The sequence below is a fragment of the Carex rostrata genome, chromosome 21 (genome assembly GCF_964058835.1).
Source record: "Carex rostrata chromosome 21, lpCarRost1.2, whole genome shotgun sequence".
NCBI classification, from domain to species: domain Eukaryota; kingdom Viridiplantae; phylum Streptophyta; class Magnoliopsida; order Poales; family Cyperaceae; genus Carex; species Carex rostrata.
Genome location: NC_135938.1, coordinates 5,680,319 through 5,697,197, shown reverse-complemented (window position 1 = coordinate 5,697,197; position 16,879 = coordinate 5,680,319). Strand labels below are relative to the sequence as shown.

Sequence of the window (16,879 nt, the reverse complement as noted above, 5' to 3'; positions counted from 1 at the left end):
ATTCTAAAAGAGAATAATCCCTTGTTTCTAGTTTCTAGTTTTCTGAATTTGGAATATAATTGGCTTCCTTTTAGTATACACGCTGCACGCACGTATTAAATTTATATAAGGCAACAAAGGGTAGTAAAAGTTGGTTTAGATTTAATCAAGTTCTAAATAGCGATTATAGCGGCATAGCGGGGAGACAAAAAAAAAAAACTATTGCGAATAGCATAGCTATAGAGAAAGCTATCATACATAACGTTTTTTTCTTTTCAAATTTTATATTCTATATTTCTACTAATTATCAACATGATTAAATTGAAAAAATTGAGGTAACAACTAAATGACAACTAATATAAGTCTGTACTTTTTATCAATTACGCAAATAAGAAGGAAAAAAAAATATATGAAAAGTAACATTATTTAATAGTTCATACTTCATAGTATTACATATTATAATAGACGAAAAGCAATTAATTTTATAAGGAAAATGAAGTCAGTATACCTATTTAAACATTTTAAATATTATAATAATAATAATCAAAATCAGCTTTCAATTGAAACGAACGATAATAATTTTACAAGTAAACTATACGAAGAGCAATCAAAAGAAAGAATTAAATATTTGAATATTTTTCGGTATAGAATGAGAGAATAAATCACAAATAAGAACAGAAGCACATAATTCGGTTTAGCATAATTATCGTAAAAGACCATGTAGCATTAGAAATAGGAACACAAAAGCCCATATAAATTGCAAAAAAAAAAAAAACCCATGTAGCATAGCGGTAATAGCGGTCGTAGTTGAGTTAGCGCACTTTTATATCATAGCTTAGTGTTTATGGTCCGAATAAGCTATAGCGCTACTATAACTAGCTATTTAGAACATTGTACATCTTCGGTGACATCTCCTTCGACCTCCTTTAGCTTTAATCCCTCTTAATCCAGCCAAACAACGATTCCTTAAAGTGGATTAAAGTACCTTAGATTAAATTCTTAAGGCGAATCAGAGCCCTCCTTAGCAGATTGGCCTCTCTTGGTTTAACTAATGTCAAGGGATTTACTATCCATGTGGGATATGCAGGGAAGTGTATTGAACAAACTGAGTAGTTGTTAGGGGTTGAATTTTGCAAATTAACTGTTTCATGGGTAATGAAATGGGCTACAAGCTTAATTATTCAAAAAAGAAAAGAAAAAAAGAAAGGGTAGAAACATATTCAACTCTAAAAATAAAAAAATAAAATAAAATATGTATACGTATATTTGTATAAAAATATACATTGAAAGGTAGTTTTTATTTTATTTTATAATATATGATAAACATTTTTGTTCAGAAAAAGAAAATTAATTTAGAATATTATATTTTATAAAATAAATTGAAAGAAAGGGTTCAAAAAATACAAATAATTTATAAAATATAATAAAAAATTGTTGATATAATTAGTAGAAAAAACAATTCTTTTAATGACAGCTTTTTGTATTTCAGTGGTAATAAATGAATGGAGGACACAAGAAAAATAAATTTGGATCTGATAAATATTTTATTAATAAATATAAGACATTTTGTTCCGTATTTTCAAGTACAACCCTTATAATAGTTCTCAATTATTTTTTATTTGATGGAATACGAGGAATAAAGAGGCTGCTGCATGCTACCAGTCTATCCTCTGAGGTAACAGAATATTTGAGTACAGATCTGAACTGTCCAATCAAAATCCACGCTAATCCCGTCTGAGTTGGAATGTACGGACTACGGAGCCTCTTATATTTCCGTGGGAATTCTGATCGGACGGTCTTGATCTAAACAGATATAAATGTTACCTTGAATTCTGATACTATCAGTAGTCAGTACTCACCCACCAGGCCACCAAAGATGCAATAAATATAAAATTGTTTTTTTTTTTTCATCTTGAATCCCATATTTCACGCTCCCCCAAATTGACAAATTCTCTTCCGATAATCAATCTCATCAACTATCCAAGAATCCTTATAAAACCTCAAATCTAAAGACTCATCGGTGGCAAACAAACCAGAAGGAAGAAATGAAGGAAGAATCGGCGTAAATCGGAAGGTGAGTCTCATCCGATTCAAGCGTTATTTTCCAAACTATGGTAGCAACGGAATAGACTGTCGCTTGCTGCTTGCTATGGTAGGAGGTCTAATTTTAACTATTCGCACACAATAGAACAATAGGTCCGGGTACACCACCATCTAGTGTTACAAATAACAACCAATTTAGGTCCTTTCACAATTATCTATAGGTAAAAATTGAATTTCTTATGAGTTTTAAGCTATCAGTTTTTTTTTTGGTTTCAACTCATTGATTCTTGATTGGCAAGCAATACAGAGAGAAAGAGACTATCTATGGATATTTCAAGATCGAAAAGGCGAAAAATACAAAAGGAAACTGTTGCTTGTGATGAAAGTCGAGATTTCATCAGCAATATACCAGAAGAACTCAGAGTCGAGATCCTTTCTTACCTTTCCACAAGAGATGCTGTGCAGACATGCATATTATCTTCTAAGTGGCGGTACACATGGACCTTGATACCAGAAATTACAATCAAACAAGCTGATTTTGATTTCCCTAATGCAAGATCGCGAATAACTCGATCAAGATTAGTCAAATTCGTTGATGTACTTCTGTACCTCCATGATGGTCCAATTTTCAAGTTCGAACTTGATACTGACTGCAATAAAGTCGACTACTTTCCAGGTACCTTTGACAATTGGATCCTTCACCTGTCTAGAAGGAATGAGCTTCGCAAATTTTCTTTAAACATACGTTCTATGTATTTGTATACCTTGCCAACAAGTCTTTTCTCTTGTTGTGGGTTGAGAATTTTGCAATTGCACAACTGCCGCATCAAACTGCCAAGGGGGTTTCTGGGATTCAAGCTAATGCATGTGCTTGAATTGCAAAATTTTTATATCAGTGGAGATGATCTCGAAAAGTTTGTGTCCAGTTGCCCCATTTTGAATGAGTTGGTATTGAAGACAGGAAGGCTCTTAGTTAACAATCCCAACATTTGTGCCCCAAAGCTTAAGAAGTTGATAATTCATGGTAGATTTACGGGCCTTATGTTGAAAACACCATGTCTTGTTAAGGCATGTTTAGATCTTGAAGATGCGCCAGTCGGGATGAATGGTCGTGCCAATTTGGTTGAAGTACTAGGTGCACTACCAGAGGTCGAAGTTCTCGCTCTCCATCAACAGTTTCTTGCGGTAAATATTTCAATTTATTTAAAGTTTGAACCTCACAGTTGATAGTTAAGTTGTCAACAGTTTATTCAGGTTCGTACCAACCTGTATAGATCCATATCCCAGTTTTGATTATTTTGGTCCTTTTCTTGTGGGTTTATTGGAGTTTTATGGCATTCAGAAATTGTTTGTGCTCGAGATGTAAATTATAGTAAGGTTTGGTGTCATTTTCTAGTTACATCTTTCTGTATTATTTTCAACTATTTCATATTCTATTTTTTTTGTCACTATTGTTCACGACATGTTATTGTGTTGTGAACAGTATCTTGCAGTTGGCTCGCTTCCTGATCGTCTTCCAGTAACACTTAATAGATTGAGAATTTTGACACTGGATGCAAATCTAGCTTCCCATGAGGAGGCATCTGTTACCCGGTTACTTCTTCTAAATGCCCCCAATTTGCAGGAACTTAATTTGGTATGTTTATATTCCAAATAAATTTTGGAACCATTTCCCAGTTTGACACTTTTGCAACTCAGTTACTTAACTTATCGGTACCGTCTTGTAGTAATTGCATTCATATGCAAATAGAAATCAAATCCCATTTCATTTCTTTTGCGAAAGTTCCACCATTCAAGATGTCAATGTGGCATCTTCAATTAAAAAGTTCAATTGAGAGTTGTACAGTAACAAACAAAATAACCAAGTTTTTGTGTGCTTTTTTTGTTGCTTTCCCATTAATCTTTAATTTGAAATGTTTTTACTTTGTTCTCACAGACAAACAGTACTAGGGACCCGACACTGACCGGTACTGGATTGTGGCAGATTTGTTCAGATCATTTGTTTACAAGTCTTCGTGTAGTTGAGCTCTATGAGTTTTTCATTTTTGAGCCAGAGATTGCGTTTCTTCGATTTATACTGGGTTCTTCACCTTTTCTTGAGCAACTGACAATTGTCAGGGAAAAAGATACAGATGCCAAGGAGAAGAAAACTGTTGTTGAAATACTTGAACAGATTCCCAAGATATCGATGATTCTCAAAATATATTTTGAGGGAACTATTAGTTTTTAGCCTTTTGTGATATACAAATGAGTAAATTTTTTTTTTTTTTTTTTTTGTGTGCTGATGTTTTGTTTTTTGAGTTTTCTTGTTGCTATTACCTGTTTGTTGTACTAGTTAAAAGTATTGATCTTGTCATGTATTCATTGATGATTAATATAAGAGAGATTAGTATGGTCACAAAGTTGAAAATAAGCAATGCTGCTTGTTGAAGTTATAAGGTAAATTATTGTTATAAATACAGCAGATTTCTTGAAGCTTTGGACTATGCGTCTATGCGTGTACCAATTGTGTTTATTGGAGATGCAAAGGTGAAATTGTAAAAGATTTGCGATGGAGCACTTGCAATTTATGAAGTAGGGTCTTCTACCACTTAATTTTTTTTATTAAATAAAAGACCACTTCTGCTTGGTCGCCTGTTTTAATTCAATGAAACAGGTACAATTTACAATAATTAAATATTCCAACCATATTTCCTACTTCCTACAGCTGCTCCTCTTATGCACTATCACCTCTTCCTGTCTCTAACTCATGGAAGACAGACCCCTGTTGTCAAAAATGAATTCATAACCATTTTTTCCCATTCCATTTGTTGTCTCCATCTCTCTCATATGCTTTTCCCCAACCTTTGCCATTCTCGTTCTGTCTTTCCTGACACATTTGAGTTATTCACTTTTTTGTTTTAGCATGAGATGTTGAGGATCAAAGTGTTTAAATCATCTTTAGTGACAGACCTTTAATATCGAATTTACAATTTTTCATATTGAAAAAAATGCTTTAGTCAACTGGATGCTATTTAGTTTTTATCACACACCCCCATCTCCTAGAGCTCTTTTCTGTCTTTATATCACACCCAAAAAAAATATTTTCATAATATTAATAAACAATAATGTTAAGAAAACAACTAGACGTCCTCTCACTATTTTGTTAAGTACTATTATTTTAAAGAGTAAGGCTTGGGTGCTATGGATAGCATAAGGTCATCCGTGTTACGGCCTCAAAAATCTATCGTATAAACTTTAAACTTCGATGTAAGTAGTTCAATAAATTGGTTATATAATAAACTTGTAAAATACTAATTTTTACTATTTTTTATGATTTATGAAAGATGACAAAAAATGGTCTAAAATATTAATAATTTTCTTTTATTTTTAGATCATTTTTGTCCATATTTCATAAATCATAAAATCAGTTCTCGTAACACAAAACCAGTTCTCGTAACACAATTTTCTTTTATTTTAAGTCGGATGTTTATAGTCACTACATGCATATAATGAAAAACCAGTTCTCGTAACACAAAAAAAAATTAGGAAGATTCTAAATGAAACATCTAATTGCTGATGTGTATGCATCAATTCACTCATTACATATCGTGATGATGATCCAAATAATCAAATTTGATAGCAGTGAAATTGTGATTGAAAGAGCAATACATGCGAATATGGTTTTCCTGATGGCAATATACGCTGAGACTAATGCCGAGATACAAAAATGTTAAAATATTACAAAGTAAATTATCTGGAACTAAAAAAAATTAAATATAGAATTATAGACTTAATGTCGTGGCACGAGTGCTCGTCTCTTTAAAAGGAGACACATGTTGAATTTTTTAAAATAGTATTTAAAAGATTCAGGAGTGTATCATACTTAATGAAAAAAAAGATTAAATATATATATAGTTCAGTTATTGATATGTTTATTTACATAATTATTCAGTTCATATTCCAACACTAGTATCATACCCGTGCGTTGCAACGAGACATATTATAAGAAACAAATATATCAATAAAACTAATAACTATTTAAAAATTAAAACACAAGTCAATAGAAAATTTATATGATTATGCATTTTTAATTAACTTTAATCGTGACCTCTGATAACAATTTGATGATGTGATGATTCTTTATTTTTAAGTACCAATGGTATCAAATAATAGCTCGATTTGAATATAATATTAAATATCATACAACAATTCAATATCAATATATAATATGATATCAAAAAACATAAATAAAAAATATTATCGTGTGTATGTATATGATATATATACACACACACACATATTATAAGAGAAATATATATTCACACACACGTTTCAAATTTATATTCTTCTCTGTTTCCAATTTATATTCTTCTTCTTCTTTGTTTCCAATTTATAGAATATATATACACACACACACATTGATATATTCTATATTGGAAATATATTCTAAATTGCCCACACCAACATGTATAGAAACAAAGAAAGAGAAATGAAGAAGAAAAAAGGAAACAAATAAACAAGAAAATGGAAGGTGGAGTCTTCTCAATTGAAGAGGAAAAATATGGAAACAAATAAATAAGGAAACAGATAAATATATCGCTAAATTTCAGAATTTGTTCAATTTTAATTGTAACGTATCGTGTGACAGCACATGTGGTGGGTATGTTTTTAACTAAATTTAGACTTCTATACATAAAATAGATGCATTTAATCAAAAGGAGACAAATTATGTAATTGAAGGGCTGAAATTAAATTCGAAGTTTCACCTTTCAATCGTAGCCGTTGGCAGATCGGACACCCAACGTGCTTAATAATAGAATGGAGATACTTAGAAGCAATATCTAAAATAAAAGTGAGAGCATTGAACACTTCTTTGTTTAAGAAACAAATTTTCTTTATTAAAAAATAAGCTCAAGAATTATATTTTGATCAATTCTAAAATGAGAATAGTCCTTTATTTTCGCTCTTCTGAATTTGAACTATGCTTGCTAATAGTCAGTATACAAATGCATATTAAATTTGCAGAAGACAACAAATATTAGCGAGCAAATTCAATTCCAGAGACTCTAAACATAAAGGATTATTCTCATTTTAAAATTCATCCCAAAAAATTGTTGAGTTTTTCCTTAAAGAACGAAAATTTGTATTTGTATATTTGTATAAAATAATATAGAAGTATGGTTTTTTGGGAATGCTATAGAAAGGAAGTTATTTAATTTTTTTGTACGTGAAAGACATTTTTGTGTTAAAAAGGAATCATAAATTTTATAATATTAGTTTTTCCAATATAAAGTAGAAAATGTTCAACAAATAGAAATAACTTTATTAAAGATAATAAAGCTGTTGATATAATTCGAAGAAAAGAGAATTTCATTACTGGCAATATTTTTTGTATTTCAACAGGTGCAAATAACAGTGAGGAAAAAAAAGATAAAATTTGGATTCTGTAAAGATATTTTTTAATAAATTTAAAAGAGAAATATTTTGTTGTGTGTTTTTAAATTTTCCGTATTTTTATAATTTTTTTTACGAAGTAAATTAATAAGAGTGAAGAGTCCGTTGCTTATTCATCGAGAATCTTAACATGTAATAAATACAAAATTGATTTATTCTTCTTTAACCACTGAAACATTTTTCATCACGCTACTCCCAAACTCTCCCGATTTTTTTTATTAATAGGAAAAAAAATGTTTAGTTAATCTAATCACTAATGATTATAAAAAGAAAAAAAAGAATACTGTAATTGAATGTTATGGTTTATAACGTCTAACTACAGTATTTTTTCGTCAAAACAATCTCAACTAGAATGTTCAACTATCGTGTTTTTTTCATCAAAAAGACAAAAACAATCTTGCAACAGCTGCAACAGCTGCAACAGTTAAAATTAAAGTTAAAAAGAAAAAAAAGTCTAATTACAGTGTTTTTTTTATTTTATAATCATTAATTATCAGATTAACTCAACGTTAATAAATCATAATATTATTTCTTATTTTCTGAAATGAGTAAGGCTACGATGCTATGAGTTGCATAGAGGACTACGGCGCTACGGCTCAATATTCGATTTTTCAAAATTCTAACAGTCGATTTGAACCGTTCATCTTGTTTTTCATATTAATATGTATTTGGAGACCAAATTATATATTTTTTTTGAAATGTTTTACTATTTTTTTAGATAGGTAGAAAATCAAATATCTGAATGGTACATAATTTTTTAGATAAGTAATTTTTTATCTATCTAAAAAAATAATAAAAAATTTTCAAAAAATATTTAATATGGAGAACAAGATGAACGATTCAGATTGACCGTTAAGATTTAGAAAACTCAAATATTGAACTGTAGCACCGTAGCCCTCTATGCAACCGAGTGTGTATCCTCTGAGATATCTCAACTTTTGCGTGACCGACGTGTACGGTGCCTATTTGGAGGTAATGTAGGGTCAGTATTAGGTGTGCTTTGAGATTCGTGCAGAAGGTACTTAAACGGTTGGGATTTTCCATAAAGTCACGCAAAGTTTGAGATATCTCAGAGGATACGAATTCTATGGAACCCATAGCACCGTTGCCTTACTGTTCTGAAATTTCACAAATACGTGCCCCATTAGTACTCATCGATAAAAGATCGACCAAATTCTCTTCCGATCGTCAATCACATCAAACCAAAGTATCCAACTTTGAAGAATAAACTCAAATCTGAGGACTCGTCAGTCGCAAACAACCTAGAAGGAAAGGAAGAATCGGCGTCAATCGACGGCGAGTCTCTTCCGATTCAAGCGTTATTTCGCCCAAAACCAGACCGCTCTCCAGCTAAATGCTAAATCGGCTGAGTTGATCTTCGCTCTCCAGCTATCCATGTCTGGGCCCTTCTCTCCATTGATTCTGGTATCCCCCGTTAGTCTCTCTCTTTACTGTTTATTCTAGTTTTCTGATTGCTTTTTCTTACTCAGTAAATGGTTCTCTTTATCAGCTTAATCAACTGGGATTCTAAGAAGAAGCGCTATTGAAAGTAAAATTGGTGCAACTGAAAAAATCTTAAGCTCAATTCCAGGTTGAGGAGAGTTGTTTTGGATATTTGGATACAAATTTTATTTTCAGGTTAGAATATAATTCTTAATCTGATTATTTATCAATTTCAATTTTTCATTTGTCTATATTACAATTAACTCTCTAAACATGCTTTGGAGTAGGGCTGGCAAAAAAGCTCGTAACTTGCCTCTGACTCGATCACTAACAGCCTGCTCGATAGTGGACCGAGCTGTTAGCGAGCCAGTTTGCCAGTTACTCGGTCTGGAATTAACAAGCTGAGCTAGGGCCTACCTTGGACCGAGCCAGCTCGGCCCATTAACGAGCTAGAGGACCCTTCTCCGAGAATTAATTTCTCACCGTGTAGGTTTTAGGGTTCTAGCCAAAAACCACGTGCTTCGTCTCTTCTCACCAATCTCGCTCTAGTATTCTAGCTTTTGTTGCTCTAAAGTTCCCCTGACTCCTAATTTTTGTATTCCACGCTCGTCTCTCCGTTTTATTTGCTCACTTACTGAGGTATGTTGATTGCATGTATGAACATATGGAGTATAATCGTATCAGTAAATTTCTAATTGTACCAATTCACTAGTAACAGCATGACATAGGAACTCAAATTGTACACTTTTGACTAAGAACTCGTTAGTAACGGGAATTCTATTTTGGTTGAGAAAACATTAGAAGTGCTTGCTTAGCTTGTGAGCTAGCTCGGTCCAGCTCGGGTTGACTTGTCATGATTTCAAGCTAAGGTTTTAGCTCGGCTGCCCTAAGTACAACTCGCTTGGCAGTAACTCGGTCTGAAATTAACAATCCGAGCTAGGACTTAGCTCGGACTGAGCCAGTTCGTTGCCACCCCTACTTTGGAGTAGGTGCTTTAATTACTTTTATGTCTATAAAAAAAGTTCAAACCACTGATTATGGTTAGAAGAAAATAGGCATATGCCCCTTTAAAATTTAGAAAAGTTTGTTGTAAATTTGTTTTTGCCTACCTCTGATGATAAAGACGGCTCCGCCCCTGGTTGCTTGCTACGGTAGGAGATCTAATTTCAAGTATTCACAAGCCATTAAACAATAGGTCCGGTACTCAATCTAGTGCTGCAAAATAAAAATTATTTTAGGTCTATTCTGTTGCGCCGACTGAGATTTTGCAATTTTCTATAGATTAGAACTTAGGAGTTTAAGCTATCAACTTTTACTTATTTTGTTTCAACTCATTGATTCCAGATTGACAAGCATTACAGTGAGAAAGAAACTATCTATGGATCATTCAAGCTCGAGAAAACGAAAAACCCAAAAAGAGACTGCAGCATGTGATGAAAGTCAAGATTTCATCAGCAATCTACCAGAAGAAGTCAAAAGCAAGATCCTTTCTTACCTTTCCACAAGAGATGCAGTGCAGACATGCATATTATCTTCAAAGTGGCGGTACATCTGGACCTTGATCCCAGAAATCTCAATCAGAAAAGCTGATTTTGTCTTACCCAATGCGAATGTGCGAAGAGCTCGATCAAGGTTCGTCAAATTCATTGATGTACTTCTCTACCTCCATAACGGGCCGATTTTCAAGTTCAAACTTGATACCGTGAACCACCATCATGACAACTACTTTCCAGATGCCTTTGACCGCTGGATCCTTCACCTGTCTAGAAGGAATGAGTTTCGTGAATTCTCTTTCAACTTACGCGCTACGATATTGTACAATTTGCCTACAAGTCTTTTCTCTTGTCGTGGGTTGAGTATTTTGAAATTGCACGACTGTCGCATCAAGCTGCCAAGGGGGTTTCAGGGATTCAAGCTGATGCGTGGGCTTGAATTGCAAGGATGTTCTATCAACGAAGATGATCTAGAAAAGTTTGTGTCCGGTTGCCCCATTTTGGATGAGTTGGTAATAAAGACGGGAAGGTGCTTGGTTAACTATCCTAAAATTTGTGCCCCAAAGCTTCAAAAGTTTATAATTCATGGTAGATTTATGGGCCTTTTGTTGAAAACACCATGTCTTGTTAAGGCGTGTTTTGATCTTGAAGCTGTGCCAGCTGAGATGAATGGTCGTGCCAATATGGTTGAAGCACTTGGCGCATTACCAGAGGTTGAAGTTCTTGGTCTCCATCAACAATTTCTAGCGGTAAATAATTCAATTCATTTTTAAGTTTGAACCTCACAATTGATAGTTAAGTTGTCAATACTTTATTTAGGTACATTCCAATTTTGTATAGACATATATTCAAGTTTTGGTTATTTGGGTCCTTTGTTGTGGGTTTAGTGGAGTTTTATGGCATTCAGAAATTGTTTGTGCTTAAAATGTAAATTGTAGATTTAGTGTCATTTTCTTGTTACATCTTTCAGTATTATTTTGAACTATTTTCATATTCTATTATTTTTATTACTATTGTTCTTGACATGTTATGGTGTGTGAACAGTATCTGGCAGCTGGCTCTCTTCCTGTTCGTCTTTCTTTAACCTTTAATAAATTGAGTGTGTTGGCACTGGATATAAATCTAGCTTCGCACGAGGAGGCGTCTGTTACTCGGTTAATTCTTCAAAATGCCCCCAATCTGCAGGAACTTAATTTGGTATGTTTATTTCCAATTAAATTTTGGAATAATTCCTGAGTTATTTGATACTTTTGTATCTCAATTACTTAACTCACCAGTACTATCTTGTTGTAATTGCAGTCATGTGCAGATAGAAATTAATGCCTAGTATTTTTGTTAAAGTTAGCCATTCAAGATGTCGATCTGGCATCTTTAATCAAAAAGTTTGATTGAGAGTTTTCACATACTTTTTTTTATTGTTTTCACATTAATAGTTTTTTTTTAAATGTTTGTTCTCTTAGACGAACAGTACTAGGGACACGACACCGACCAGTACTGGACTGTGGCAGATATGTTCAGGTCATTTTTTTATGAGCCTCCGTGTAGTTGAGTTTTATGAGTTTTTCATTTCTGTGCCAGAGATTGCGTTTCTTCAATTTATACTAAGTTCTGCACCTTTGCTTGAGCAACTGACAATTGTCAGGGAAAAAGATACAGATGCAAAGGAGAAGGAAGCTATAGTTGAAATAGTTAAACAGATTCCCAAGGTATCAATAAATCTCGAAATATCGTTCGAGTGAACATTAATTTTTTAGCTTTTTGTGAAATACAAATGAGTGAGTAATTTTTTTTTCCTTGCTGTTTTTTTGTTGTTGCTACAACAATTATATATCGGTTGCTATCACCTATTTGAAGAACCATGTAGATTAAAGCATTGATATTGTCATGTATTCATTGAGGATAAAGTAAACTTTTTAACAAGTAATGTATCATTTGCATCCGGAGAAACTTGAAACAAGAATTAAATAAAATATGTGTGATATGTCATGCAAAACTCCCCTCACTCTTTGTATGTGTGTTATTGTTTTGTTTGTTTGTTTGTTTATATGTTAGTATGCGTGATAAATAGTTGTAATATTTTTTTGTATGCCAAATTTTAAGTGCGCACATGCAAGATTTTGTTTCATATAGATTAAGAAAACTTAAAAATTCTCTATATTTGCTTATATTAAAAGTATCCTTTAATTGTGGAATCATAGCTGCAGCTATTTTGGTTTCTTTACAAGCCTTTGTATGATATGTTGGTCGGCAATTGATTAGGTGCTAAATTGAGTTTTGTTTGGTCATAGTACGGTATGAAGATCATTTGTTATATTATGAGAGAGTCTTATTCTGTATGATTAGTTTATAAATTTGTGTATGAACTGTTGCGTCATCAAATCTTTTCCCGTTGCTTTCATTAATATCAATCCTTGATTCTTACTGCAATTGAAGTATTAAACTATAGTTAATTTGTGCTATTAGCGTGTGCCCATTAATAACTTTCATGGTTCAGTTTCTTCAACAGTAACATAAATTAACAAGAAAAGGTAAAGTAAGTTTCATTTGACAAAGCAAATCACGCTTTACTTGCGATATTGGTTTTAAGTTTTAACACTTGTCAAAATAAAGAGATTATTGTTCTAAATAAACTTTATAAGAAGATCACAAATAATATCGAATTAGTCTTATAATTTTTTTTAAGTGTGTGCATTTACAAAATCAGCTATTTTAAGATCAATTGATATATTTACTTGAACAATTATAAAAAAAAAAGAGACATGAAGTTGGAATGGTTCAAGATACATGGTCTTGATTTTTCCAACATCTATGTAATTTTGTGATGCTTGTTAATGATGAATTTAAAACTAAATATCACTTAATTTATTTATATTATCATATATAGCAAATAGAAATCTTATTTTCAGTCAGAATATGTCTTTTCTCAATTTATACACAGACGAATACAAAATCAGATGGTGGTTTTACATGGGCTGACCTAATAATTTGCGCTTTGACCCATCACTAAGTCATTGAAGTTGTGACCTCAATTTTAATTAATAAAAATGAACTAAATTATCATAGTTAACTGTAATTTATTTTCCTATTAGACATATCTTGTTGAATAAAACAACATAAGAGTAACATATAATAAGATTCAGGAATTTCCTGCACGAATTACATTCCACCCCCAGCAAAATGAGAAAATAAAATAAAGTTCTAACATTCAACAATTAATATTCAACCTTTGTACTGTACAAGTATTCATCAAGTACTAGCACCAAGATGGTCAAGGTGAAGGCACTGAAAGCTTTCTATGATTTCCTTGGTATTAAGGGTATATGTATAAGGAATTAAGGGTTGTATTTTGAGGCTTTGTTTTTTTTGCAATGCAATTACCGCTTTAATCAAAATAATATTTCATTTCCTTCATGGAATGAAGATGAAACTATTTTTTTAAGAATAATTATATTATTCCTCTCACCTCTGTCCTCTTATTTATTCTCGCACTATCTCTATCAATATTAACGTCCTTAAGTGCCATTTATCCCCCATTTATTCCGTTAATAATTTTCATTTATCCCCGCATTAAATCATACCGTCCCCTAATAACAATCCCCAATAATAACTGTCTTAATTAACTTTTGAATTAAATTATACTGTCCCCCAATAACTTCCTTAATTGTCGATGGTCCTGCTAATAACTGTCGCTGATTAAACATGACTTCTTGGCAAGTTCAAGAATGCAATATTCATTTTTGTCTTGTCAAGTATTTATCCCTGTAACATAAAATATTTATTCAATCTATTTAAGTCAAATTTCTTCAATAACACCGTAATATGATTTTGATGCTATTACAGGCTAGACATCCCCCGATCTGCTGAATTCTTAAGACATCGCCACCAATGTCACTCCACTATTTTGCATGGTGCTCTTATCACTTTGTAAGCTAGTGTAAAATGTATATCCGTTAATCTCGTATCTTTGAAATGTTCTAACAACTATTTGGGGTCCTTCACCCAGCAATCTAACAGTTTCACTTATGGGCGACATTTTGGGGTGTGACTTTACTCTTTCTTTCAGTCATCCTATAAAAGAATGGTTATGCTCGTCAGTAAGCCACTTCTGACTTCTCGTGTAGTTCTGTTGTCGAAGGATTGCCATGTGCTCATCTATATAGGGAGTAACACCTGTCATGTGCTGTAGTACAATAAAATGTGTCTTTAGCAGTTCATCTTTATCAGCAACTATGGCTTTCAACCCAATAGTCCCTACTCCTTAGAACCTTCTCTCATATCGAGATTTTGGAACCCACACGGGTTATGTAGTTGCTGCAAAACTTAATCACCTTTTACGTGGAATATCCTTCTACGATGCTACCTTCGGGTCGATGTCGGTTCCTTACGTAACTTTTCAAAATACCCATGAATCTCTCGAATGAATACATATACCGCAGAAATACGAGACCACAGATCTTAATTTCCCTCACAAGATGAACAACAAGGTGAACCATAATATCGAAAAAAGATGGCGAAAAATACATCTCAAGATGGCAAAGAGTAACGGCGACCTCCTTTTGCAAAGCGTCCAACTTTAGCAGGTCTATCATTTCGGAATTAATTGTATTGAAGAAAAAACAAAGCTTCGTAATGATTTGTCGAACGGACTTTGGTAAAATTCCCCGAATTGTAACAGGAATCATATGGGTCATTAAAATATGACAATCGTGAAATTTCGGACCAATCAATTTGATGTCCTTCATCGACACCAGCTTCTTAATATTCGAATAATATCCTGATGGGACTTTAATACTATGAAGGCATTTACAAAAGCTTGTTTTATCGATCTTTGACATTGTGCACATTGCGGGGGTAGGTACGCCTTTTGCTTCCCTTTATCCTGCAATGCAAGCTTGAGTCGTCCTTTCATTTCTACCATGTCTCTTCAAATTTTAATACCGTCTTTAGTTTTCCCCGGAATATTCAATAATGTGCCAATCAGACTGTCGCAGACATTTTTTTCAACATGCATGACATCTAGGCAATGTCTCAATTCTAAACATTCCCAGTATGGTAGCTCTCAAAATATGGACTTCTTTTTTCAAATATTTTTCGATAGTGCTTTGGCACATTTTCCAAAAATAACTTTAAGATTTTTAACCCGCATGACGACACCATTCCCATCTAACGGACGACGTGCCACTCCAAGCTTAGTGTTCCCATTGAATTCTTCCTTCTTCTTACGGTATGGGTGATTAATAAGAAGAAATCTACGGTGTCCCATAAAAATATTATTTTTACAATATTTTAACCTCAGCACCTGCATGTCATCTTCCCAGATAGGGCACGCTTTTGCTCCTTGAGTACTGTAGCCTGATAAATTCCCGTACGCAGAGAAATCATTTATGGTGCAAAATACTATGGCTTGCAATTTAAATTGCTCTTTGCTGTACGCATCCCACACCCGGACGCCATCCCTCCACAATTTTTGGAGGTCCTCAATTAATGGTGTGATACTTCTATGTCATTTATAGGTTATCTCGGTCCTTAGATTAGTAATGACATCACAATATACTTGCGTTTCATGTACAACCATGAAGGAAGATTGTCGATGCATATAAGAACTGGCCAAGTACTGTGCCGACTACTCATGCTTCCTAACGGACTCATTCTTTCTGTGCTCACCCCTAACCTAAGGTTTCTTGATTTGCCACCAAATTATGTGAACTCTCTATCAATGTTTCTCCATTGAGGAGAATCAGCCGGGTGTCTTAGTTTATCATCCCTTTTGCGCTCTTCTTCATGACAACGTAACAATTTTGCATATTTGGAATTTGCAATAACCGTTTGAATCTTGGTATTATCGAAAAATACCACACCGCCTTAGCCGGAGCCTGGCCCTTTTTTCCTTCATTGTTACCATCATCAGTGTCTTGGTCCTTACGTTTATACTGTGAAACACTGCATTTAGGACAAACATGCATGGTCTCGTACTCTCCACGGTACAATACACAGTCATTCAGATATGCATGTATTTTTTCGATCTTCAAACCCATTGAACATATCAACTTTTTCGCCTGATATATTGTACAGGGTAACTCGTTGTTATCTGGGAGCATTTCTCGTAAAAGCTCTAATAAGGACGTGAAACTCTTATCGCTCCAACTATTGTCTGCCTTTAAATTCAATAATTTCAACACAGCTGACAGTTTCATAAATTTGGTACATGATATTGCTATATCCGACCTATTGTTTTGACCAATTTCGGTACCAAAACATGAATCTTGAGCCATTAAATAACATCTATTATAATGATTATGCGTAGAATTGGTACTGCTGTGCTTTCATTCTTATCTTGCAGGAAAATTGGTGAAATCAAGCAAATTACTGAAGTTAATAGACCTTGATGCGACCCTCATCAGGATTGACGCGAGGCGCATCAACCACTCAGAGCCGCACCAGCAGGTCGCAGCACCACTGCATGCGAGGCGCATTCATCACACTCT

The 16,879-nt window shown here is 33.5% G+C and overlaps 2 protein-coding genes across 7 annotated transcripts; both read left to right on the top strand.

Moving 5' to 3' along the window:
* The first annotated feature begins 1,880 nt into the window (after positions 1-1,880).
* On the top strand, positions 1,881-4,451 carry LOC144573233 (F-box/FBD/LRR-repeat protein At1g13570-like). Of its 3 annotated transcripts, none has more exons than XM_078322957.1 (4): positions 1,881-2,053; positions 2,330-3,207; positions 3,506-3,658; positions 3,959-4,450. In XM_078322957.1, exons 2-4 carry the CDS (start codon positions 2,347-2,349, stop codon positions 4,250-4,252), a joined length of 1,308 nt encoding a protein of 435 aa, XP_078179083.1. In that variant the 5' UTR covers positions 1,881-2,053; positions 2,330-2,346; the 3' UTR covers positions 4,253-4,450. The 3 variants fall into 3 exon arrangements, with proteins under 3 accessions (XP_078179083.1, XP_078179082.1, XP_078179084.1); XM_078322956.1 differs by having other exon boundaries at positions 1,881-2,131; XM_078322958.1 differs by having other exon boundaries at positions 1,977-2,138; positions 3,959-4,451.
* Positions 4,452-8,735: 4,284 nt separating this feature from the next.
* LOC144573232 (F-box/FBD/LRR-repeat protein At1g13570-like) lies at positions 8,736-12,378 on the top strand. Of its 4 annotated transcripts, XM_078322953.1 has the most exons (6): positions 8,743-8,883; positions 8,969-9,096; positions 9,189-9,540; positions 10,246-11,143; positions 11,439-11,591; positions 11,855-12,378. In XM_078322953.1, exons 4-6 carry the CDS (start codon positions 10,280-10,282, stop codon positions 12,131-12,133), a joined length of 1,296 nt encoding a protein of 431 aa, XP_078179079.1. In that variant the 5' UTR covers positions 8,743-8,883; positions 8,969-9,096; positions 9,189-9,540; positions 10,246-10,279; the 3' UTR covers positions 12,134-12,378. The 4 variants fall into 4 exon arrangements, with proteins under 4 accessions (XP_078179081.1, XP_078179079.1, XP_078179078.1 ...); XM_078322952.1 differs by lacking the exon at positions 9,189-9,540; XM_078322955.1 differs by lacking the exons at positions 8,969-9,096; positions 9,189-9,540 and having other exon boundaries at positions 8,736-8,883; positions 10,263-11,143.
* Positions 12,379-16,879: the final 4,501 nt, after the last annotated feature.

Excerpts from the sequence above, each read along its gene's own strand:
- LOC144573233 (XM_078322958.1), top strand. Across the intron at positions 3,208-3,505 it reads TCCATCAACAGTTTCTTGCG|TATCTTGCAGTTGGCTCGCT; the intron begins GTAAATATTTCA and ends TGTTGTGAACAG. Across the intron at positions 3,659-3,958 it reads ATTTGCAGGAACTTAATTTG|ACAAACAGTACTAGGGACCC; the intron begins GTATGTTTATAT and ends TTGTTCTCACAG.
- LOC144573232 (XM_078322955.1), top strand. The coding sequence starts at position 10,280 with ATGGATCATTCAAGCTCGAGAAAACGAAAAACCCAAAAAGAGACTGCA. Across the intron at positions 11,144-11,438 it reads TCCATCAACAATTTCTAGCG|TATCTGGCAGCTGGCTCTCT; the intron begins GTAAATAATTCA and ends GTGTGTGAACAG. Across the intron at positions 11,592-11,854 it reads ATCTGCAGGAACTTAATTTG|ACGAACAGTACTAGGGACAC; the intron begins GTATGTTTATTT and ends TTGTTCTCTTAG.